Source organism: Hemitrygon akajei, chromosome 17 (assembly GCF_048418815.1).
Source record: "Hemitrygon akajei chromosome 17, sHemAka1.3, whole genome shotgun sequence".
NCBI classification, from domain to species: domain Eukaryota; kingdom Metazoa; phylum Chordata; class Chondrichthyes; order Myliobatiformes; family Dasyatidae; genus Hemitrygon; species Hemitrygon akajei.
The window spans coordinates 19,270,136-19,297,700 of NC_133140.1; the positions used below are offsets into that span (position 1 = coordinate 19,270,136).

Here is a 27,565-nt window from a genome sequence, read left to right on the forward strand (position 1 = left end):
TCTCTAAGGGACCAATTTTATCCCTCACTATCCTTTTGCTATTAATATAACTGTAGAAACTCTTTGGATTTATTTTCACCTTACTTGCCAAAGCAACCTCATATCTTTTAGCTTTTCTAATTTCTTAAGATTCTTTTTACATTGTTTATATTCCTCGAGCACCTCATTTACTCCATGCTGCCTGTGTTAATTGTAGATCTCTCTTTTTCCGAACCAAGTTTCCAATATCCCTTGAAAACCATGGTTCTCTCAAACTTTTAACCTTTCCTTTCAACCTAACAGGAACATAAAGATTCTGTACCCTCAAAACTTCACCTTTAAATGATCTCCATTTTTCTATTACATCCTTTCCATAAAACAAATTGTCCCAATCCACTCCTTCTAAATCCTTTCGCATCTCATCAAAGTTGGCCTTTCTGCAATCAAAAATCTCAACCCTGGGTCCAGTCCTATCCTTTTCCATAATTATATTGAAACTAACGGCATTGTGATCACTGGACCTGAAGTGCTCCCCAGCGCATACCTCCGTCACCTGACCTATCACATTCCATAACAGGAGATGCAACACTGCCCCTTCTCTAGTTGGTACCTCTATGTATTGCTGCAAAAAACTATCCTGCACACATTTTACAAACTCCAAACCATCCAGCCCTTTTACAGAATGGGCTTCCCAGTCTATGTGTGGAAAATTAAAATCTCCCACAATCACAACCTTGTGCTTACTACAAATAACTGCTATCTCCTTACAAATTTGCTCCTCCAATTCTTGCTCCCCATTAGGTGGTCTATAATACACCCCTATAAGTGTTGCTACACCTTTACCATTCCTCAATTCCATCCAAATAGTCTCCCTAGATGAGCCCTCTAATCTATCCTGCCAGAGCACCGCTGTAATATTTTTGGACAAGCAATGCAATGCCTCCCCCTCTTGTTCCTCTGATTCTATCACACCTGAAGCAACGAAATCCAAGAATATTTAGTTGCCAATCACACCCCTCCTGCAACCATGTTTCACTAATAGCTACAACATCATATTTCCAGGTATCAGTCCATGTTCTAAGCTCATCCACCTTTCTTACAATGCTCCTAGCATTAAAATAGATGCATTTAAGAAATTCTTCACCTTTTACTCTCTGTTTATCACTAACGGTGCAAACAACTTTGCTATCTTTTTCTTCCTTCTCCCATACATCTGTTCCTACACTCTGGTTCCCCTCCCCCATTGTATCTAGTTTAAATCCACTGGAGCCTCTCTAGCAAACCTACCTGCAAGAATATTTTTCCCCCTCCAGTTCAGGTGTAAACTGTCCCGCCAGACGGAACAGGTCCCGCCTTCCCTGGAAAACTGCCCAATTATCTATAAATCTGAAGTCCTCCCTCCTGCACCATGTCTTCAGCCACATGTTGATCTGCGCTACCTTACTATTTGTAAACTTGTCTGCACGTAGCACTGGTAGCAATCCTGAGATTGCCATCCTGGAGGTCCTGTCCTTTAACTTGGCACCTAACTCCCTAAACTCACCTTTCAGGACCTCCTCACTCTTCCTACCCACGTCATTGGTCCCCACATAGACCACGACATCCGACTACTCACCCTCCCTCTTGAGAATACTGAGACCTCGATCGGAGATATTGTGGACCCTGGCACTAGGGAGGCAGCAGACCAGCTGAGATTCTCGATCTCTTCCACAGAACGTCTTCTCTGTCCCCCTAACTATCAAATCCCGTATCACTACTGCTCTCCTCTTTTCCCTCCTTCCCTTCTGATTTGAGGGTCCAGTCTCGGTGCCAGAGACACAACCACTGCAACTTGTCCCTGGTAGGTCGTCCCCATCAACAGTATCCAAAATGATGTACTTATTATTGGTGGGAATGGTCACAGGGGTGCTCTGCTCATTCTGTCTATTCCCCTTCCCTCTCCTGACTGTCACCCAGCTCCCTGTCTCCTGACTCCTAGGGGTGACTATCTCCCTGTAACTCCTGTCTATTTCTCCCTCTGCCTCCGGAATGATCTGAAGTTCATCCAGCTCCAGTTCCCTAACACGGTTTGTCAGGAGCTGCAGCTGGATGCATCTTTCACAGGTGTAGTCATCAAGGACAATGCTGCTTGCCCTGACTTCCCACATACTGCAAGTGGAGCACTCAACTGTCTTAACTGCTGCCTCCATTACCTACTCCTACTCAGAATGCAGGGTATACTTCTAGCCAGCCATGCTAATTTGCAGAAAACTTGTTTTACTTTAATTTGCCTTCACAGTTGCGAACCAACATCTTTTACACTTCTTCATCAGCATTGATGCCCTGTTGTATATTCTCACATTCAAAAAAACGTCATACCCTATTGCCTCGGGAGGCATAATTGCATCATCACTCCACGGATGTCAGAGCTTACTTCTGGCCTTAAAGCTAGTTACGAGCAACTTTGCCACCTTGTGCAAATTACTTCTTTTCTTCACAATCCATTCTTTATGGTTATTCACTCTAATTGGAATATCAGAAGAAAGTAACCTACAATATTTGAATCTCCTTCACCAGGACATTGTCTCCTTTGATACTGATCTCCTTCAAGTTTCTTTTAAAGTTCATAAAATGGTGAAAGAAGTCCGCCAAAATCTGAGTTGATTTCCATACTACTCCAGTTACTTGTGTAGCTTATGATAAATCTCAAACGGTGTAGAATAGTACAGTATTGGACAGGCCATTTGGTCTATGATGATATTCTGATCTTGATGCCACTTTATACTGAATGTTTCCTTCCTGTGTATTGATGATATCCCTCCAATCTCTTCAACTCTGTGTGTACACCTGAAAGTCTCTATCTCCTAAACTGCCTACTTCTTGTAGCTCATTCCAAGCACCTACCATACTCTGGGAGGAGGGGGAATCACCCCTCACTTTGCCATTTAATTCATAAACACCCCCGTCCCACACTAACCTTAATAGCATGTCCTCTGGTGTTTCACATTTCTACCTCAGAGAAGATTCTGATGTCTATGTCTCATTCAATTTTTAAAAACCTGAGGTCTCCCCTCAACCTTCAATGCTCTAAGGAGAACAATCCAAGTTTGTCTGATCTTATAGCTGATACTCTGTAATCCAGGCAACATCCTGGTAAACCTCTTCTGCACCCTCACAGACTATACATCCTCCTTGTAATGGAGTGACCAGAACTGCATCAATACTCCAAGTGCAGTCTGACTTAAGTTTTACATAGGTGCAGCATGAGTTCCTTACACTTATAGTCAACATTCCTACAATGAAGGCAAGCATGGCATACATTTTCTTTGCTACCTTATCCACTGGTGTAGCCAGTGTAAACTCCCAAAATGCAACATCTTACACTTACCTGGATTAAAGTCCATAGGTTTTCTATGTTTAAACTACCATGGGGTGCCTTTCCAAATACCTTTCTAAAGTCTATGTAGACAAAGTCCACTGCCTTACCCTCATTCAAGCACCTTTGTCATCTTCTCAAAATAAAGGTCAAAGCAAGTTACTAAGGCTTGTCCTGTGCCGCATAAAGCCATGTGGCATGTCCTAATCTTGTTCTATCTAAATCTCTGTTTTAGGTAACTGATGCAAAGCCATTTTCTTTTAGGTATTTGGAGGGATTTTCATCATTTAGAATTGCCATCTGGATATCTGGAAGATAATTCTGTTGAATCAAATGCAGTTGTCATATATACTTATTCCCTACAATTCAGGTATCATTGTGGTCTGAGGCTAAGCTACTTTTGATCTATTGCCTTAACTCTAATATTTAAATTTGTTTATTGAGAGGTAGGAATATTCAACAGCTTAAAATTTTATTCTTTTACCAGTTTCTGTCTTCCAACATAAACAGCATTGTCACATTAAGTTCAAATTCTGATGTGATGTCATCCAGATACAGGCCCTTCAGCCTACAGCTTCCATTCTAATCTTTTGCCCATCTTCACTACATTAGATTGGTATTTTTCAGAAGTTATCAATTCACTTGTCAGTTGAAGCTATCATATTCTTATCCCTCAGCATATCAGTAATCTGCAAATGTAATTGTCTTTTTGGCTGCATGATGATATTGCCTTGAAATTGTACCTGATTTGGGTAATAACTACTTGTTGATACTTAACCATAAATAGCACCCACATTGGTAAGCATTTGTACTTGCTCAGGAAAACTTTTCCAAAGGATTACTTGGAATTGTCTCATATCCATATACCAAGGACTTAGTTTCTTTGAAGCAGATTTCTTTTGGTGTGCACTAATACTGCCATATTTTACTGCAGATGCTGCAGTCTGGAGCAATCATACAATCTGCTGGAGAAGCTTGACAGGTCAAACAGCATTGTATGGGTTTTGACCTGAAGTGTTGAGTTTCTTTCCTCCCCTGATGCTGCTTGACCTGCAGAGTTCCTCCAGCAAGATTGTCTGTTCCATCATATATGTCTGACTTGGTTCCATTGCAGTTCCATTCCATTGCATCTATTTTAGCATGCCACAGTATAGCTGAGGTACTTTTCTTTGCTGTTGTTTCACTATCATGGAAATCAATAGCGTAGAAGTATTTCCAAGCCAAAGAAATTGTAGTGACATAGCTTCTGTGTACAATATTGGACTTCCTCTTTTGTCAGATTTCTTTTCACAGCATCAGCTTCTGTTTTTGCATCAGTTGAGAATCTTATTTTTGTCTAATTTGTATAATAAAACTTGAGCACAGACTAATGCCTCCTATTTTCCCTTGCTCTTTTATAAAGTGATGCTGTTCCTGGTGGGCATTTGAAGTCTTTTGGGAGACATTTGTAAAAAGTTAACAAGGAAGTTAATAATATTGTTAATATGCAGCAGTACGTTTATTTTCAAAATTGTACGTTTATTTAAAATCCTAGGGTTTCCATATTTCTAATGTGTCTAACCTTGGGACAAGGGGTATTTTTCTAAATCCAGGTGGGTGCATGCCAGACATATGTCATTAGTCTCGGGTTGGTTTATCTGGCCTGTAGTCTGCTGGAAGGCTTCAGGTAGTTTGGGTAAAGGAAAAAAAATGGCATCTCAAATCACTTGGGCTGAATAACTTACTCTGTACCGTAAACTGCATGCAATTTTGTGATATAGTGTGCAATTGATATCTAACTTTGTGTTCCAGAATATGTTGGTCCATGAATGATACTGTAATTATTTTGCCAAAAGAAGTTTTTTAAGAGGTTGGCACCCAAACCATATTTTCCTCATCCCTCATCCTCACTGTAACTGAATCCATGCAAGAGCATTGTGAGAGGTGGTTTGGTATTTTGAATGCCTCAAATTAAAGATAGTGTGATTATGTTGTCTGGTATGCACTTTCCCTTACCTTTGTTTCCAAAATATTTGCATTTATAAATATGAATGTATCCGTGTATGCATGTGTTGATTATTTTTCTTTTTTAAAAAAACATTCCATTGATTGAATGGAATATTTTTGCAAGGTATGGTGAGCTACTGCCAATGTTCCTATTATAGAACCAGAGAACCATAGAACATTACAGCACAGAAACAGGCCTTTTGGCCCTTGGCTGTGCCGAACCATTTTTCTGCCTAGTCCCACTGACCTGCACCTGGCCCATATCCCTCCATACACCTGTCATTCATGTACCTGTCCAAGTTTTTCTTGAATGTTAAAAATGAGCCCGCATTTACAACTTATTCTGGCAGCTCATTCCACACTCCCACCACTCTCTGTGTGAAGAAGCTCCCCTTAATGTTCCCTTTAAACTTTTCCCCCTTCACCCATGTCCTCTGGTTTTTTTTCTCTCCCTTAGCCTCAGTGGAAAAAGCCTGCTTGCATTCATTCCATCTATACCCATCACAATTTTATATACCTCTATCAAGTCTCCCCTCATTCTTCTACGCCCCAGGGAATAAAGTCCTAACCTATTCAACCTTTCTCTGTAACTCAGTTTCTCAAGTCCTGGCAACATCCTTGTAAACCGTCTCTGCACTCTTTCAACCTTATTAATATCCTTCCTGTAATTAGATGATCAAAACTGTACACAATACTCCAAATACGGCCTCACCAATGCCTTATACAACCTCACCATAACATTCCAACTCTTATACTCAATACTTTGATTTATAAAGGCCAATGTACCAAAAGCTCACTTTACCACCCTATCTACCTGTGAAACCACTTTTATGGAATTTTGTATCTGTATTCCTAGATTCCTCTGTTCTACTGCACTCCTCAGTGCCCTACCATTTACCTTGTATGTTCTACCTTGGTTTTTCCTTCCGAAGTGCAATACCTCACACTTGTCTGTATTAAACTCCATCTGCCATTTTTCAGCCCATTTTTCCAGCTGGTCCAAATCCCTCTGCAAACTTTGAAAACCTCCCTCACTGTCCACTACACCTCCAACCTTTGTATCATCAGCAAATTTGCTGATCCAATTTGCCACATTATCATCTAGATCATTGATATAGATGACAAATAACAATGGACCCAGCACTGATCCCTGTGACACACCACTAGTCACAGGCCTCCACTCAGAGTAGCAATCCTCCACTACCACTCTCTGGCTTCTCCCATTGAGACAATGTCTAATCTAATTTACTACCTCTCCATGTATACCTAGCGATTGAATCTAACTAACCTAACTAACCTCCCATGCGGGACCTTGTCAAAGGCCTTACTGAAGTCCACGTGGACAACATCCACTGCCTTCCCTTCATCTGCTTTCCTGGTAACCTCCTTGAAAAACTCTTAATAGATTTGTTAAACATGACCTACCACGCACAAAGCTGTGTTGACTCTCCCTAATAAGTCCCTGTCCATCCAAATACTTGTAGGTCCTATCTCTTAGTACTCCTTCCAATAATTTACCTACCACAGACGTCGAACTTAACGGCCTATAATTTCCTGGATTACTTTTTGAGCCTTTTTTAAACAACGGAACAGCATAAGCTATCCTCCAATCCTCTGGCACCTCACTTGCAGATACTGACATTTTAAATATATCTGCCAGGGGCCCCTGCAATTTCAACACTAGTCTCCTTCAGGGTCCGAGGGAATACCCTGTCAGGTCCTGGGGATTTATCTACTCTGATTTATAACCATATAACAATTACAGCACGGAAACAAGTCATCTCGGCCCTTCTAGTCCGTGCCGAACACTTACTCTCACCTAGTCCCACCGATCTGTACTCAGCCCATAACCCTCCATTCTTTTCCTGTCCATATACCTATCCAATTTTACTTTAAATGACAATATCGAACCTGCCTGTGCCACTTCTACTGGAAGCTCATCCCACTCGCTACCACTGTCTGAATAAAGAAATTCCCCCTCATGTTACCCCTAAACTTTTGCCCCTTAACTCTCAACTCATGTCCTCTTGTTTGAATCTCCCCTACTCTCAATGGAAAAAGCCTAACCACGTCCACTCTATCTATTCCCCCTAATAATTTTAAATACCTCTATCAAAGTCTGCCCTCAACCTTCTACGCTCCAAAGAATAAAGACCTAACTTGTTCAACCTTTCTCTGTAACTTAGGTGCTGAAACCCAGGTAACATTCTAGTAAATTTCCTCTGTACTCTCTATTTTGTTGACATCTTTCTTGATTTGCCTCAAGATAGCAAGCACCTTCTCCTCTTCAATCTGTATAGGTTCCATGACCTCACTACTTGTTTGCCACTATTTCCATTGACTGCATGCCAGTTTCCTTAGAAAATACAGATGCAAAAAAACCCATTTAAGATCTCCCCCATTTCTTTTGGTTCCATACATAGCTGACCACTCTGATCTTCAAGAGGACCAATTTTATCTCTTACTATCCTTTTGTTCTTAATATAACTTTAGAAGCTCTTTGGATTTTCCTTCACCTTGACTGCCAAAGCTATCTCATGCCTTTTAGTCCTCCTGATTTCTTTCTAAAGTTTTTTTTTGCACTTTTTATACTCCTAAAGTATCTTATTTGCTACCTGTTTCCTATACATGTCATACATCTCTCTCCTCTTTATCAGAGTTCCAATATCCTTCGAGAACCAAGGTTCCTTATCCTTATTCACTTTGCCTTTAATCCTGACAGAACATACAAACTCTGCACTCTCAATTTCTCCTTTGAAGGCCTCCCATTTACCAATGACATCCTTGCTAAAGAACAAAATGTCCCAATCCACGCTTTTTAGATCCTTTCTCATTTCTTCAGATTTGGCCTTTTTCCAGTTTAGAACCTCAACCTGAGGACCAGATCTATCTTTATCCATGATCAAGTTGAAACTAATGGTGTAATGATCACTGGAACCAAAGTGTTCCCCTGCACACACTTATGTCACCTGTCCTAACTCGTTTCCTAATAGGAGATCTAATATCGCATCCTCTCTAGTTGGTACCTCTATATATTGATTTAGAAAACTTTCCTGAACACATTTTACAAACTCTAACCCGTCTAGACCTTTAACAGTATGGGAGTCCCAATCAATGTGGAAAATTAAAATCCCCTACTATCACACCTTTGTTTCCTGCAGTTGTCTGCTATCTCTCTGCAAATTGCTCCTCCAATTCTCACTGACTATTGGGTGGTCTATAATACAACCCCATTAATGTGGTCATACCTTTCCTGCTTCTCAGATCCACCCATATGACCTCGGTAGACAAGCCTTCTAATCTGTCCTGCCTGAGCACTGCTGTAACATTTTCCCTGACTAGCAATGCCAGTCATCCCTCTGCCTCTATCACGTCTGAAACATCAGAATCCTGGAACATTAAGCTGCCAGTCCTGCCCCTCCTGTTGCCAAGTTTCACTAATGGCTACAATGTCATAATTCCACGTGTCAATCCACGCCTTCAGCTCGTCAGCCTTCCCCACAATACTCCTCGCATTGAAATAGACACACCTCAGAAGATTATTACCACCACACACAACCCTTCTATTTGTGACTTTGCATGAAACTTTAATATCATTTATTTTCACCCCCGCTCCACTGTGCTTGTAATTCTTTTGTGCAGATGAGCAATTTAGAAGTTAGCCAAAGAAGTTAAGTTCATCTCCTTTCATTATGGTTTCCCAAGTTGAAGATCTTAGTTAATCATAATAAGCACTAAATATCTTTTATCACAATGTCAGAAAGATTTGAAATTGAATGTAGGTGCTGCATATTCTTTGAAACATTGTGCCACAATTTAGTTGTACATTTAACAGAGTGAATAGGAGTACTTCACATTTGTGATGCATCTTGTCATGTATATTCCACTATTGCCAACAGAGCCTGTGGTCGGTGCCTAGAGTTGCTGGAGACCTCTCCTTTAATTATTTATTGCTTATTTAATTTTTTTTGTGAAATATGTTCTCTTTCTTCATAACTGTTCTGATTATGCCTGGCTAAAAAGAGTTTGCAGTTTCCTATTGGGAAATACCAGCTGCATTATGAAACTGCATTAATTGTTGAGGCACCTTTGGAATTACTCCCAACCAGCAATTGGCACAAACCTAATTATAGTCTATTAAAGTAGTTGATGAACTGCAAATTGTTTTAATTGCTTGCTCTAATGCCTAATCTAATTCTTACTGTACAGCATCAAGGTTGGAGTGCATGGGTATTGCTTTAATACTTCTGTTTGGTACTGAACAAATACCAAACAGAACTGCGGTGCTGCCAAATGACTTGTATGGAGATATATTAGAGAACTTTCACCTTTTTTCGTAGGCTCTCCTTTGCCCACTCAAAACACTTCCTCTTATGCCTCTAGCATTGACTGTTTATTAATTTCCATAGATGCTGCCTGACCGGCTGAGTTCCTCTAGCATTTTGTCTGTATGATCTTACCTAGAATGTTGGTTGCATCTCTGTATACATTTCTACAAAGCTTATTGTTGGAGAATATGGCAATCTATTTAATTATTTAATATTGTTCGCAAACACGAGATTCTGTAGATGCTGGAAATCCAGAGTAACACACACAAAATGCTGGAGGAACTCAGTACACAAGGCAGCATCTATAGAGAGGAAAAAGGAGAGTCGATATTTTGAGTTGCAACCCTTGAAGGTTGGAAGGGGAGGGAGAGGAAGCCTGGAAAAGCTGGCGGGGAGAGGGGAAAGAGAACAAGCTGGAAGGTGATAGGTGAAGCCAGGTGGGTGGAGGAGGGAGGGGGAATGAAGTGAGAAGCTGGGAGGTGTTAGACAGAAAAGGTAAAGGGCTGAAGAAGGAGGAACCTGATTAGAGTGGAGAGTGGACCATGGGAGATGGAGGAGGAGGTAAGGCACCAGAGGAGGGTGATAGGCAAGAGAGAAGAAGGGATAAGAAGCAGTATTGTTCCTTTTATAACTTCATATATATGTCTTGTATCCTTGTCGAGATAGTTGATGAATAAAGTATCACAACACAGTACAATGGCAACAGATCTAAGTAGATCTTCAATGTAAACAGTTTCCATTTCCAGCTGCAGAGTGGGAGCTCTAATTTTTTTTAATTCTTTTTCACTATTATCATCAGATTCATGTTAATCACCTCCATGCATACTGGTCAGTTGAGGATCTTGGTGTATGCAAATAAGTTTCATGCTGACCAGTTTTTGCGAAGGCAAATCTGGCCTAGACAGAGCAGACGTGAAAAGGATGTTTCCCATGGTTGGAGAGTCTAGGACAAGAGTGCACAGCCTCAGGATAGAGGGGTGCCCATTTAAAACAGAAGTGGAGAAATTTCTTTAGCCAGAGGGTGGAAAATTTGTGGAATTTGTTACCACAGGCAGTGTGGAGGCTAGGTAGTTGGATGTATTTAAGGCGGAGATTGATAGGTTCTCCTTGATAGGGCACGGCATCAAAGGTTATGAGAAGAAGGGCGGGGAGTAAAAATGGATCAGGCATGATTGAGTAGATTGCCCCTCCCTTATTTCCATTTTGCCTTTGCTAATGAATCCTGATCTCAGATTGGCTGCTGTTCAAAAGCTGAAACTTGTGTGAAATGTTCCATAGTGCACTCTTGCTAACCTGTGTGAGTCATCTCTCCTCTCATTGCTGTACTCTGATTGGCCGCTGTTCAAACCTACCTTGCCCCAGGGAAACAACATAATGATAGTTTTCCTTCCAACTATTAAATCTGCAAGGATGGTTACATTTCTGTACTCTACTGCTCTCCATTGGGCAGTCCTCTGCTCATTAATATCACATTCTAGGTTCCATTTTGAAGTGTTGTAACTTGAGAATATTCTACAACTCTGAGTACAGATTGAGTACTTATTCCAAAGGCTTCTGCACTTACTTTCACTTTATGCTTCTCTAGTTAGCCTCCCATTTACAAAACTGATTTTTTTTTTGTCTGTGAGGTGGCACTCACTTGTGCCCTCTTATTTCTGCTATAATGCCGGCTGCTATTCAAGCTTGGAAGCCTTGTACTTGAGAGCTAAAGCAACTGTGGATATTTCCTGGATAGAGGGATTTCAGGGAACGTATTATCAAAATTCTGAAATCAATTAAGAATTGCAATCAGTAGGTCTCAGCTGACATTATTTGAATTTATGAAAAGACAATTTTCTTCCTTTTTAACATCAGTCTTGTTTAAGCTAATAATTTTAATGTCTCTAGACCTTTACTATTATTTGTGGAAATCAAAAACTATAATCCTAAGTAAAAAATTAAAGTAAAAACAGGAAATGCTTCAAATGCTTCTTTTGCCCCAAAATTTTAGTTTCATGGCCACCATCTTTCTCCATGGTTTATGCAGTTTGTCCATCTTGTCTGTTTTCCCAAGCGCTGGGTATTGTGTTGGCCTTTTTATGATTTGGTTCTTTTTTTTCTGGGATATTCATTTTTGTGAATTTGTCAAATCATAGCAATTACAGACTAATATTAACTGGGGCTATAAAATTTGTAAGGGTAATTGGGAGGAAAATATTCAGTTGATACTACGATCCATATGGATTGTAGCCAGTGGACTAATGTTTTGCTAGATGGGGTAATTTGGCTGTCCAAGAGACATATGGAGCATTTAGCTGTTGGCTACATTTTTGCAGGGTTCGAAATAATATTTGTTTCTTCCGAAACAGGATGTACATTCACAGGGGGAGGTGGTAGCTTGTTTGGAAAAGACTTTGGTTAATGATGAAAAGCGGATTTCTGACAGCTGTAAGAAGGCCATCCTGCGTGTAGCAGAACTATCTTCTGATGACTTCCACCTTGACAGGCACCTGTATCTTTCCTGCAGAGATGATCGGGAACGATTCTGTGAAGATGTAAGTTTTTATTTTCTGTACTATATTGGTGCTATAGACCACAGAAATAGAAATGTTGAATCATGATTTTAATCTGCCTGCAAGATTCATTTTAATGGAATGAATATGTGGATGGTTTGGTGGGAAGACTAGAACTGGGAATCTGAAGTCCTTATGAGCTCTAATTTTTTTAAATTGCACAAGCATTTATTATTCAAATGGAATGCAAAGCTTACCTAACAATTGAATGTCCACTCAACGAATATTCTATATACTGTATTGGAACAATACCTGAAGTGATTAAGAGCATAAACAAGTAATAAGTTAATTCAATGGTTCTTACTGGAAGTGTAATCTACCTTGATAAATTCTGGAATACGTGTGCTGAGCAAATACACAAGATATTTTTTGTATATGCCCATTCTGCAAGTCTTTTGTTCATTATTTTCATTTTTACTATTTATCTTCCACCCTCCATGAACTACCTTCAAATTTGGTGGATCCTGTGTAATTTCAAATTTTATTTCTTTTCAGACCATATAATTTGTGTAAAATAGTTTGAGGTTATTTCATGAAGTGTCACAGACATTGGAAGTTTAGTTGTCCTTTTTGCATGAAAATTTTTTCCAAATTTCAGTAAATGCTTTTTACAATACTTGCTGATAGAAAATTATCAACTGTAATGTAAAAGTAATGACGCAAATCTTTATTTAGCAGTGGCCCAGTTTAAGGACAACCTTAACGAAGGGTGTGAGATAGAGGTTGCCAGAATAGGGGTTGGAACAGAGAAAAGAACAACTGAATGATAGTTTGAAAGTGGCATCATGGAATTGAGAGAGAGCAATGGTACTAATTGTTGCTCTAAGAGCTGCACTGCATTCTTTCATATTCTTGCAATGCCTGTGTAGAAGACCATTGGAAGATGTGGCATCTTTCAGGATGAGAGAAAATAGGGAAACTTTAAGTGGTGCTTCTCAACTTTCTAATGCATGTGGTTGTTGGCAGATTTGAGCAGAGACTAGCTGCTGTGTCAAAAAAAAGTTCTGTGCAAACCTGTTCCTGGTTTCACCTAAGAACCAAAGGTAGAGGTAGCATTTTCAATTAAATCACAAGTTTATCGCGAGAATGTTCTAAAGTTGATGAGTTAACTATTGCAATTCACCATTGGTCCGTCAGAGACTCAATGTTAGATGTGTCAGGAATGGCTGTTACCCCTCCAACCCTGTTTTAAGTTTTTCTCAGTGCATTATTGAATTTTGCTTCCAAGTTCCCCATTGGAGTGACACTAATCTACAGGATGAATGGTAAACAGCTCATCCTATTTCACTTCCATTGCAGAAGAAAAGGTCACCCCAATCTTCAATCTGGAACTAAAATTCTGTAAAACAAAGGTCTTCCCTTTAAGCACCCTTATAGACATTTCCACAGTTTCCTTCACACACCTATGCTCCCCCTGAACACTAAATAAAAACCTGGCAAATGTGGATTGCTTTGTGTATCTTGAGGGCTACTTCTGAGTGAAGGCAGATTGATTACAGAATTCATCATTCCCCCGGTGTTCCATAATACCCATCTGAGGAAAGTATTGAAAGATTGGAACCTCAAACAAATCTCATTTTACTGTCGAGCAATGATCCCACCTTCTTGTATGCTTTTAAGACATAGAGCTATGTACTATGGGCAATCCAAACAGAGGTGAAGTATCAGCAACACAAGGGATTCTGCAGATGCTAGAAATCCAGAGCAACACAAGAAATGCTAGAGGAACTCAGCAGGTCAGGCAGCATCTGTGGAAATGAATATACAGTCAACGTTTTAGGCTGAGGCTCTTTATTAGACCAGCAAGGAAGGGTGAAGATGCCAGAATAAGAAGGTGGGTGGGGGGATTGTTTCCACAAAATTCTCCAAAGTCTTTATCAGCACCCATTCCCAGGCCAACATTGCCAACTGTTATACCCTAATCACACTCAACCATCTTTGATGGGAAGATAAAGCAGTTTGTGTGCCTGATAACAGATGCCTGTGTCAGGCAGTCTTGATTTCAAAGAGCATTCAGTGCTTCAGGATGTCCACAAAACCTCTTTTGGTAGCAGTGGATGGGTGTGAGAAGGAGGGGTCAAGGGAAAAAACATAACACACCCATTACATTGTAGGAATTGCTGAGATATACCTACTCAAAATGGAGAAGAAACACCACCTGGAAAGGCACCGAGCACCTCTAGTCATTGTGAGCATGTAGGGTCCAACTGAAAATAACAGAAATCCTGAATTGCCCACGCCCTTCATTTGAGACAAACTTTGAGGCTAATATGGTATCTTTACCAGCCATCTTTCAACTTGCAGAACAGAGTGGAATGCAGAAGAGCGAATGAGCTTGTCATATATGTTCACAATTATTTTTACTGTATAAACTCAACCAAAATTAAATCTGTTGGGTAAATAGGTACCCTACATACCTCCCCTTGTTTTGAATGCATGCTTACTTACCTGAATTGCAGTTAATTTCAGTTGGTTTGCTGTCTCAAGAGTAATTATACACCACTATGGGCTTTGTCATCATCTCAACAGCTTGTTTTGCTTTTAAATGTGCCAGAGCATTGATTTAATCTTTAATGATTTCATTTGGGTTTGGGATAGGTAAGTGGATTTCTGAAAAAGGGTAAACAATTTGAAGATATTGAAGTGGGCTGAAAATAAACGGAAGTATTGAGATCTTTGGACAATGGCACACTATACCCACAAATCTGTAACTGTTGCATAGCTGGGAGATGACAGAGTTCTTCAGTTTCTCGTGTAGTTTTATTGCTGGGTTACTGTATTAATATTTTCTTGATTTTGGAGCAAAGCAATTGTGTAAGAAATCTTAACTGTTCTAGCACAACAGATTTAGAAATCATTGAATAAGCTGTAATATCTTTCATGTTATTTCTTGGCATATTAACCTTAAGGGAAAATGGGTATGGCTGGTCTTGTGATGACCTGTCAGTATTTATCTTTGGCAATTGTGGCAAGGTGTTCTGATTGGAACATAAGCAAATGCTTCTTCATAACTACTTACCAGTCGTCATATCAGCAGCAGTCAATCCATGGTGATGCTGCATAGCATGAATGACAGTAAACCATTGATTACATAAAAAACAAAAGAATTTCAGTCCTGATCATTTGGACACCTTCAAAGTCCAAAGTACATACATGTCACCATTTATAACCCTGAGGTTCTTGGTGGCATACTCAGTAAATCCAAAAACCATAATAGGTTCAGTGAAAGACCAACAGGGCAGACAACTAGTGTGCAAATACAAAAAAAAATAGAATAAATGAGCATTAAATGTTGAGACCATGAGATGGTGAGTCCTTGAAAGTAAGTCCATAGGTTATGGGAACAGTTTAGTGATGGGGCAAGTGAAGTTGAATGAAGTTATCACCACTGGTTCAAGAGCCTGATGGTTGAGTGGTAATAACTGTTTCTGAACCTGGTGGTGTGAGTTCTGAGGCTCTTGTACCACCTTCCTGATGGCAGCATTGAGAAGAGAGCATGACCTGAGTGTTGGGGGTTCCTGATGGATGCTGCTGTCCTGTGACAGTGCTCCGTGTAAATGCTTTTAATGGTGGGGAGTGCTTTATCCATGATGCCATATCCACTTCTTTTTGTAGGATTTTTCATTCAAGGGCATTGGTGTTTCCATACCAAGCTTTAATACAACCAGTCAATATATTCTCCACCACAGGTCTATAGAATTATAAAAATAGGTTGTAATTTCAAAAAATTACTGGAATGCAAAAGGAGCTAGGTCTTTGGCTCACTGGTTGTGGACACCTAATTTGGCAAGACCTAAGTTGAGCAGCATCTCAGAGATCCATCACCTGGATAGAGTCTCTTGATAGAAAACCTTTTATGGGGTGGATGAAACAGCACACTCTAATGGTATTCAATTTGGCTGTTTTATTTAGGTGGCTAGCATGGAAGAATTTAGTTTTAAATCACCTGTGTGTCTATATCCTTGTAATTTGATTCTCATACAGTTCAAAAGCAATTGGCATTATCAAACCTGAGGATCCAAATTTAAGCTAAGTAATTTCATTTTCTTTCTGGAAATGCCTGGTGATTTGTATTCAACATTAAGTTGCACATAGTTTGATTTTCTATACCATGGTACTGATGTTGATAATTCTGCCTTCTCATTGGCTTTATAGATTCAGGGTGGTGAGGGGCGAGTGTACAAGTGTCTTTTCAATCACAAGTTTGAAGATGCAATGAGTGATCAGGTGAGCAACCAATGAGGTTTGAGAATTTTTGCTGCCCTTCTTCCATTTGTTCAATAATATTGTCATCTCTTTGGTCTGTTGAATTGTCAACTTTGTTTCTGTATGTGGGTCATGAACCAGTTCCAACTAACTTCTCAAACTAACCAGCTAACCAGTTTTCAAGTGATTGCAAGAAATGAAATGTACTGTTGATCATACTATTCAAATTAGAATGTGCAGTGAATGGATTTATGTTGAATTAATCTTTTCATTTCCACCACTATGGAATCCTTCCAATCTCAAGAGGATATTGGGCCTAATTTCGTAGTCTCAGTTTAAAGGATATTGTTTGTACAGTTGGCCCTCCTTATCCGCAGGTTCCGCACACGCGAGTTCAACCAACTGCAAATCGGGAAAACACAGAACTTCTCTCTCCAGCACTCATTTGAGCATGTACAGACTTTTTTCCCTTGTCATTCCCTAAACGATACAGTATAACAACTATTTACATAGCATTTACTTTGTATTAGGTATTATAAGTAAGTCAGAACAGTTACATCTGGTATTGTTTAGCGTCTGTTAGTCAAACATTTGTCTTAGAATATAATATATATTTTACCTTTCTATGCATATAAGACACTTAAGAAACGTGTGTATTTCAATAATGAAACCATTGCGTTGCTTAGTAATAATTGCAGCTTTCAACGGGGCAGGGCCTTTCACATGCTCCATTATTCTCACTTTATCCTTTAAAATTGTTTCAATCGTTGACCGACTGTAGCCTAATGCTTTTCCAATGACCAATGGGATTTCACCTCTTTCCGATCGCTTTATTGTTTCCACTTTAGTTTCAATCGTGATCATTTTCCGTTAACGGAACAGAAACACTGCGGGTGGTGGGCCCCAAGCTCCGTCGGGTCCTAAAGTCCACTGCACTGAGACAGGTTAAATATGGGACTTGAGCATCTGCATTTTTTGGTATCCGCAGGGGATCCCGGAATCAATCCCTCATGGGTAAGGAGGGCCGACTGTATTGAGTTTTCATATTACATGTACAGGTATAGACAGGACTCTTCAGCATTCGCCTCCATATTAACTGTGCAGTTGAACAGTAACCATGACTGCAAGTGATTTTATGTTCACTTCCTTGCGTTTCAAATCAGTCTGGTTGCATAAGGCAAACTTTATCTTGCAAACACGAGGAAATCTTCAGATGCTGGAAATTCAAACAACACACAAAATGCTGGTGGAGCGCAGCAGGCCAGACAGCATGTATAAGAAGTACAGTCGAAGTTTCAGGCCGAGACCTTTCATCAGAACATTATCTTTATCTTGCCCTAATCAGTTGGCAAGCATACTAACATTCACATAATCTCAAAAAGAAATTCTTTTGGGTATATCGGCAATCCCCAGGGTGGTAAGGTGAACAAAGACTAATAAGAGGCCCCCTTGAAACTGCAGACCCTGCTACCGCCAACTTTCTCAACAATCTTGTTGCTGGCTGCTTCCTCCCCCAGGCCGAGATCCTTCTCTGCCCCTGGGTCCCATGCACCATTACTCCACACCAAACCCAGGTGTCCTGAGCTCCTCTGCTCTTCTTCTCTTACCCCTCCCCCTGTCCTCTAAGGCCCCATCTTTGTCACATCCTTTATTCCCAGAACACCCCCAACCCACGCTCCTTCTCTGACACCTCCAGTTCTACCTCTAACAGTACTGTATTTTCACCATCTGCTCTGACTTTCCCCTCTCTGAGCCAGTAATTTCTGTTCAGTGAGTGTCTGACCTTTGTCCCCCACCCTCTCTCCTCAGTGAGTTCTGCACTGGCCATGCCACCGAGCTTTTCCCTCTATTGTCTCTGTGCCTACTTTTTAGGCAAGGACTCTCCTGCCTGTACCGATGACCCCCTTCTGCCATTTTCAACCCTCCTCCACTTCTTGGACACCCTGCTCTAGTCTTCTATCTGCTCTGGATCTTTTTTTTTATCTCTTAACTGCTAATGCGACATCAACCGTCCCAAATTTAACATTTCTTTCTCCAGTTCAAGCCTCACTCCCTCTGAACATGCTCTCTGCATTTTTTTCAACCTCAGCATTAAAACCCGTAGTAAGGAGGTGCTGTAGTAGCCTGTTGGACTAACCTCTACCTTGCTGAGGCCCGATGGCAACTCTCATACTTATCCCTCAAACAGGATCCGTCTAAACATCAGGCCATTGACTCCCGCACTATCATCGACTCTGGGAATCTCTCATCCACTGCCACCAACCTCATTGTTGCCTTACCCTGCACCTCCTGTTTCTACCAAAGATCCACAAACTTGTCTGACCAGGTAGACCCATTGTTTCTGCTTGCTCCTGCCCCACTGAATTCGAGTCTGCATACCTTGATTCTATCTTTTCCCCCTTAGTTTAGTCCCTTCCTACCTACATCCGTGACACTTCACGTGCCCTCCAACTCTTCAGTGGCTTTTGTATTCCCTGGCCCCAATCATTTCATGTCCTGGCCCTATACGGCTCTATTCCCCATCAGGAAGGTCTCTCCGCTTCTTTCTGGACAACAAACCAAACCAGTCCCCTCCTCCACAACTCTCCTCCATCTGATAGAATTGGCCCTCACCATCAATATTTTCTCCTTCAGCTTCTCCCAGTTTCTTCAAGTCCAAGGTATAGCCATGGATACTCGCATGGATCCCAGCTATGCTTGCCTTTTCGTTGGCTACGTGAAACAGTCTACGTTCCAGGCCTACACCAGCATCATTCCTCTTCCTGCGCTACATTGACAACTGTATTGGTGCTGCTTCCTGCACGCGTGCTCAACTCATCAATTTCATTATCTTTGCTTCCAGCTTCCACCCTGCCCTCAAATTTACTTGGATAATTTTTGACACCCCTCCCCTTTCTCGGTCTTTGTCTATCTCTGGAGACAGTCTATGTACTAATATCTTTTATTAACCCACTGACTCTCAGTTATCGTGACCAGACCTCTTCCCACCCTGTGGCAAAAATGCCATTCTCTTTTCCCAGTTCTGCTGTCTCTGCCACATTTGCTCTCAGGATGAGGCTTTTCATTCCAGAAGCAACTGAGATGTCTTCTTCCTCTGAAGAAAGGGGCTTCCCTTCCTTCACCATCAACACTGCCCTCACCCGCATCTCTTCCATTTCGTGCACATGTGCCTTTACCCCATCCTCCTGCTGCCACACCAGGAATGATTCCTTTTACCCTCACCTACCACCCCACTAGCCTCCGCATCCAGCACATAATTCTGTATAACTTCCGCCATCTCCAATGGGATCCTACCACCAAGCATATCTTTCCCTCCCCCTACTTTCTGCAGGAACAAGGGACTCCCTTGTCCACTTGTCCCTCTCCATTGATCTCTCCTGGTTCTTATCCTTGCAAGTGGAATATGTACAACACCTTCCCCTACACCACCTCCCGTACTAATATTCAGGGCCCCAAACAGTCCTTCCGCGTGAGGCGACACTTGCAAGTTTGTTGGGGTCATCTACTGTATCTGATGCTCCTGGTGTGGCTACCCATATATTGGTGAGACCTGGCATAGATTTGGAGACTGCTTCATTGAGCACCTTCACTCCATCTGCCATAAAAAGTGGGATTTCCCAGTGGCTACCCATTTCAATTATATATCCCATTCCCTTTCTGACATGTTAGTTCATGCCCTACTCTACTGCCACGATGAGTTTGGAGGAGCAACCACTTATATTCCATCTGGGTAGCCTTCAACCAGATGGAATGAGCATTGATTTCTCAAACTTCTAGTAATTCTTCTCTCCCCTTCCCACTACCATTCCCATTCATGTTTCCCTCTTACACCTTCTCTTCTTAACTGCCCATCACCACCCTCTGGTGCTTCTCCACGTTCCCTTCCATGGTCTTGTGTCCTCTCCTATCAGATTCCCTCTTCTCTACTCCTTTATCTCTTTCACCAATCAACTTCCCAGCTCTATACTTCATCCCTCATCCTCTCCCAGTTTCACCTACATCTGCCACCTTGTTCTTCCTCCCCTTCCCCCACTTTGATTTGACTTCTTTCCCCTTCCTTATCAGTCCTGATGAAGGGTCTTGAGCCGAAACGTCAATTGTTCATTCTCTTCCATAAGTGCTACCTGACCATAAGACATGGGAGCAGAGTTAGGCCATTCAGCCCATCGAGTCTGCTCTGCCATTCCACCACGGCTGGTCCTGGATCCTACTCAACCCCATACGCCTGCCTTCTCGCCATATCCTTTAATGCTCTTACCAACTAGGAAGTGATCAACATACATCTTAAATAACTACAACTACCCACTGACTTGGCCTCCACCACAGTTTGTGGCAGAGCGTTCCACAGATTCACTACTCCCTAGCTTAAAAAAAAATCCTCCTTACCTCTGTTCTAAAAGGTCGCCCCTCAATTTTGAAGCTGTGCCCTCTAGTTCTGGATAACCTCACCACAGGAAACGTCCTCTCCACATCCACCCTATCTAGTCCTTTCAACACTCTAAATTCCAGAGAGTACAGACCCCAAGCTCCCAAATACTGCTCATATGTTAACGTGTTCATTCCTGGAGTCATCCTCATGAACCTCCTCTGGATTCTCTCCAATGACAACACATCCTTTCTGAGATATGGTGCCCAATATTATTGACAGTACTCCCAAGTGCAGCCTGACTAGTGTCTTATAAAGGCTCAGCATTATCTCCTTGCTTTTATATTCTTTTCCCTTTGAAATAAATGCCAACATTGTATTTGCCACTTTTTCCACAGACTTAACCTGTAAATTAACCTTCTGGGAGTCTTGCACGAGGACTCCCAAGTCCCTCTGCACTTCTGATGTTTGAATCTTCTCTGCTCCTCCAGCACATTGTGTGAATTACTGATGAGAGAAATTATCAATTTTCAAAAATGATCCAAAATCTTTGTGCAGTTATCATTACCCATAATAATCATCCCAAAGGTGTGCCTGGAGTGGGTAACTCCAGGCTGCCTAAGTAACCCAGCAAGATCTGTAAGGCTGGCTGGTCCTATTAGATTGCTGAATTTTATATCACACTCGAGCATTTCCAAATTATCCTGCTGAGATCTGAGATTTTCAACACAATATCATCATGCTATTCTCCCTTGCTGTGGATATTAGTACAGTCGACCTTCACTAATCCGACTACCTGTAATCCGGTTCCTTCGATAATCCGGCATTGATTTCAAATTTTCTGCGCAACTGTAATTCAAATTTCCTAGGCCACCGTACCAACCTGCTGCGCATTATTTTGGTTGTGCTAGATCTGTTCACATGTTGACACGATCTTGTAAGCACAGACAGACGATTACTGCTTGTTTTCCGCATTTATTAATACCATTTGCGTGAGGCGCGGCCGCCCGGTACCCACCTGCCTGAAATGCCAGCGGTAGGGGAGCTGTCGCGTGCTGGGTCGGTCCGCCGCCTTGCCCACCTGTTGGCAGTTGTGCACTGCCCTCCGGCGTTGCCCATCCGGCGCTCCGTTCTCTTCTGCCTACAACCTCAGATCAGACGTGACGACCCGCTGAATTTAAGCATATTACTAAGCGGAGGGAAATAAGCTAACTAAATTCCCTCAGTAACTGCGAGTGAGGAGGGAAGAGCCCAGTGCCAAATCCCTGGCTGCCTGGCGGTCACATGAATTGCGGTGTATAGAAGACTTCCTTTCTCCAACTTCTGCTCACCCAGATGTGCTGCCACCAACATCAACAATTTTTGAAGAAACCATTGTGCCAGTTTCAGCACCAGTTCCTGATGCTTCACTCATTTTTCAAGATGAAGATGTTGATGATCTTGACAACTCCACACTTGCAAACATGTAACTTTGCCTGAAGGTATATTAAACGTCTCACTTTAGAAGCGGAACTGCTCAACTGTTCTGTATAAGTGAATTCCTGTACATTTACCTGTACCCTTTATTTTATCTGTGCCTGTACAGTATATTACTTTATTAAAATTTCACTTGCTACTCATTTAATATTTGTTTCATTATTATCTAACTTGTTAGATAACTGGATAATTTACATGATATTTTAAAGATAAGGTGAGGTGATTAGCTATTGCTTAATGTGATCCTTCTGTAATTAGGCATTTTCACTAATCTGACACTCTGCGGGTCCCATTGGTGAAGGTCGGCCTGTAGTTGAGAATCTTGTTCAATTAATTTAGTGTATCTCAAATCTTTGGTGTTCTTTGTGAGAATGTCAAATATGAATATTGATTGCACTCAGTTTCCTTGATCTTGGGTGGGATTTGCTTATTTGTAAATAAATTAACAAAACCAAATCTAATGGAATATTTTTTCAGCTGGTTATTTGATGGTCATACAAGTGATTTGGATTTGTATATATATGTTATGTTTCTTTTGGAACTCCATTTAAAGACAGGCAAGTATCCACAAACTTAGTTCCTTGTATATTTATAAAAAAACACCTATTTCGGGGACGTCACGTGATGACGTAGGATCGAGATGTGGAAATCCAGCTCTCCCGTAAAAAAAAAAACAGTAAAATGTTTAAGTGAAGAAAAGTTAGTAAATACCTTTTAAAAATTACTTATAAACTACTCAGGATTGTCTTAAGATATGCCTCCTAAACAGAAGCAGAAGAAAACTACTACTTTGAAGACAACACAAGTTGGAAAAGAATCAAGGCCAGCCGCCATGAAGGAGCCTCGGGCTCAAGTGCAATTTACCTCCGGTGATACAGAACAGGAAACTGCGGCAACATCAACCGTTTCCAAAAAAAAAGAGCAACAGGAATTGCGCATGCGTGAAGGAAGGGGCATGCGCAAACACTAGCAACCCAAACTACAAATCCCAGCTATGATCGGAACTGAAAGTGAAAGTGAATATGAGGTGGAATTAGATTCTCTGGATAAATCAGACGAAGATGAAGAGACAAACAAAGTAGAGCAACAGGAAGAGGTTGGAGGTGATATTGGAGACAAAAAAAACTTTGGTGCAAATAATGCATAAATTAAAAGCATTAAAAGTAATAAAAAAGATGTTAACAATATGAAGATTGATAAAATGATGAAAAGACAGGACAAAATGGACAAGAAAATTAAAAACTTGGAAGAAACAACCAGAGACACCATTGATAGAGTGAATAAAATGGACATGCCTGGACATCAGAAAGAAAAGGGTTATTGGAAAAAGTGGATGTACTTGAAAATTTTAGCAGCCGAAATAATATTAAGATTGTTGAACTTAAAGAAGGTATAGAGGGAGAGGATCCAATAAAATTTTTTCAAAAATGGATTCCAGAAATTTTGGAAATGGAAGAAGGAACCCAGTTAATTGAAATTGAAAGGGCTCACAGCGCCTTAAGACCAAGGCCTCAAGTTGATTAAAACCCACGATCAATCTTGATAAAATGCTTAAGATATCAAGATAAAGAAAAGATCCTGAAGGTGGCTGTCCAACGTGCCAGAAAGAGAAACGGGCCATTGATGATAGAAGGGAAAATAGTTCTTTTCTATCCTGATATGACCTTTTAAAGAGAAAGAAGGAATTTAACCCAGCAAAAAAAGTTTTATGGGGAAAAAGTTATAAATTTGTATTGCGCCACCTGGCAACCCTGATAATTTTTTTGGATGACGGAAAAAGAAGATTTTTTACTGATTATCGGGATGCGGAAGAATTTGCACAAGAACTCCCAAATTCGCTAACCACAGTCAAAGATTTAAAAGTGAAACGGATTAAAGATGAAGACAGGGCCAGTGAATGGAATTGATGGATGTTTAAGGACAGAAGAATATTTAAATATATTCTTAATTATATGATACAGGGGGAGAAAGGTAAAAATTTGAAAAATATTAATCGAGAGTAGTGATATTTTTTCTTATATATACTTTTTTATGTTACGGGGGAGCTGGGGGAACTTCGAATCGATTGCTACGGGACTCGCGTGTGTAATCATGGCGATTACCATGACCCGTACAACAGAGAGGGGGTAATGTGTTTTTTTTTATTCACAACATTAGTAGGGGGGTATTTTGTTATTTTTTTTCTTTATAATCTACTTTTCTTTTATCTTTCTTTGCCAAGACAATCGGGGGGGGGGGGGAGAAGGGGGGAGACGCATAGCAACATGGAGAATTTTAAAAAGATTCCCCAAGGTACTATGAAAGTTGAAAGGTTAGGTATTACTATAGATTGGAGTAACCCTGTTAAAAATAATGACTAATTTACTGAATTTTTAAAGTTTTAATGTTAATGGGCTTAATGGACCGGTGAAAAGAAAAAGAATTTTAACATACATTAAGAAAATTTAAAATAGATATAGCGCTTTTTTTTTACAAGAAACACACTTTTAACAGAGATAGAACATCAGAAATTAAAGAGAGATTGGGTCGGAAATGTTATTGCAGCTTCATTTAATTCAAAGGCGAGGGGAGTTGCAATTTTGGTTAATAAAACTTTACCAATTAAAATACAAAATGTATTAATTGATTCTGCAGGGAGATATGTAATCTTTGTAATATGTAATATGTAAATTGTCAATTGTTTTCAGAACTATGGACTCTTATGAATATTTATGCACCAAATGAAAATGATGTAAAATTTATACAAGAGGCCCTTTTGAATTTGGCTGACGCACATGACAAAATATTAATAGGTGGAGATTTTAATTTTTGTCTAGACCGAGTTTTAGTTAGATCAACGAAGGTTGTTACAAAATCAAAAGTAGCAAAATTAACTTTATCATTGATGAAAGATTTAAATTTGATTGATATATGGAGAAGAATTAATCCAAAAGAAAGAGATTACTCATTTTATTCAAATAGACATAAAACTTATTCAAGGATAGATTTTTTCCTATTATCAACTAATATTTAAGAGTGAAAAATATGGAATATAAAGCAAGAATATTGTCAGATCATTCCCCTTAACAATGACAATGATAATGATGGATAAAGAGGAATCGATTTACAGTTGGAGATTTAATTCAATATTATTAAAACGTCAAAATTTTTGTGATTTCATGAAAAAGCAGATTCAGTTTTTTTAGATACAAATTTACATTCAGTTGATGATAAATTTATAGTATGGGAAGCAATGAAGGCATATTTGAGAGGTCAGATAATAAGTTATACTTCTAAAATTAAGAAGGAATATATGGTAGAAATGGATCAATTGGAAAAAGAGATTACAAAATTAGAAAAAGAATCTCAAAGATATATGACAGAAGAAAAACGAAGACAACTTGTTAACAAGAAGTTACAATATAATACACCAGACATATCGAACAGAAAAAGCAATTATGAGAACTAAACAGAGATATTACGAACTAGGTGAAAGATCACACAAGATTCTTGCTTGGCAGTTAAAAACAGACCAGATTTCTAAAATGGTAAATGCAATTAGAACAAGTGTAAATAAAATTACTTATAAACCTTTAGAAATTAATGAAACTTTTAAGAATTTTTATTCTGAGCTGTATCAATCAGAATCACAAAATGATAATGTCGAGATAGAAAGGTTTTTTATCACAAATAACTCTTCCAAAATTGAATTCGGAAAAACAGAAGGGATTAGCTATGCCTTTTACATTAAAAGAGGTCGAAGAAGCTCTAGGATCACTTCAGAGTAATAAATCCCCAGGAGAAGATGGTTTTCCGCCTGAATTTTATAAAAAGTTTTAAGATTTACTAATTCCTCCTTTTATGGAGTTAATATACCAAGCGGAAAGAACGCATAAACTTCCAGAATCTTTTTCGACAGCTATTTTAATAGTATTGCCAAAACAACAAAATAATAGCAAAAATTTTATCTAATAGATTTGGTAATACTTACCAAAATTAATACATATGGATCAAACAGGATTTATCAAAAATAGACAATCGGCAGATAATGTAACTCGGTTACTTAGCATAATTCATTTGGCACAAAAGAGGGAGGAAATGAGTGTGGCAGTTGCCGTAGATGCAGAAAAAACGTTTGATAGATTGGAATGGGATTTTTTATTTAAGGTATTGGAAAAATATGGATTAGGCGTATCTTTTATAAAATGGATTAAAACCTTAAATACTAATCCCAAAGCTAAAGTAGTGACAAATGGTCAAATTTCAACATCATTTCAGTTAACAAGGTCAACTAGACAAGGTTGTCCATTATCACCTGCTTTATTTGTGTTGGCGATAGAACCATTAGCTGAATTAATCAGAACAGACCCAGATATTATGGGTTTCAGAGTTAACCAGGAAGAATATAAGATTAATTTATTTGCTGACTATGTTTTGCTTTATTTAACAAACCCATTGTATTTGCTGCGTAAATTATCTTCTAGATTGGAAGAATATTGGAAAATATCAGGCTACAAAATAAATTGGGATAAAAGTGAAATTCTACCTCTTACCAAAGGAGATTATAGTCAATGTTGACTAATAACTCAATTTAGATGGCTGATAAATGGTATAAAATATTTAGGTATAACAGTTGATAATGATATAAAGAATTTATATAAATTAAATTATTTACCATTATTGAAAAAAATTCAAGAAGATCTTAATAAATGGATGATGTTACCAATAACATTAGTAGGCAGAGTAAACACTGTAAAAATGAATATATTCCCTAGATTACAATATTTATTCCAAACACTACCAATACAATTACCGCAGAAGTTTTTTCAAGAGTTAAATAAATGTGTGAGGAAGTTCCTTTGGAAAGGTAAGATGTCAAGAATATCGTTGGAAAAATTGACATGGAAATTTGTCCTAGGAGGGTTACAACTTCCAAACTTTAAAAATTATTATAAAGCAAATCAACTTAGATTTATTGCATCTTTTTTTGATGAAGATAAACTGGCATGGATTAGAATAGAATTGGATAAAATAGGAGAAAATATACCAGAAGATTTTATATATAAGTGGGAATCTAAATGGATATGGGAAAAGAAAGAATCTCCTATATTAAAACATTTGATTGATTTATGGGATAAGATAAATGTTGATGATGAGATAAAGAAATCTTTATTAGCAAAGAGACCTTTAATTCAAAATAAACTTAGTCCTTTTACAATGGATAACCAACTTTTATACAATTGGTTTCAAAAAGGGATTAGATATATAGGAGATTGTTTTGAAGGAGGTATATTAATGTCATTTGATCAATTAAAGAATAAATACAAAATATCAAACA

The 27,565-nt window shown here is 39.5% G+C and overlaps 1 protein-coding gene across 2 annotated transcripts in view; it reads left to right on the forward strand.

The window, feature by feature from the left end:
- glg1a (golgi glycoprotein 1a) overlaps nucleotides 1-27,565 on the forward strand; it is a 156,438-nt gene that overhangs the window by 55,264 nt on the left and 73,609 nt on the right. For both annotated transcript variants that reach the window (XM_073069741.1, XM_073069742.1), the window contains exons 5-6: nucleotides 11,997-12,182; nucleotides 16,356-16,427. In XM_073069741.1, the coding sequence (XP_072925842.1) occupies nucleotides 11,997-12,182; nucleotides 16,356-16,427 (258 nt within the window). The remainder of the gene's footprint in view (nucleotides 1-11,996; nucleotides 12,183-16,355; nucleotides 16,428-27,565) is intronic.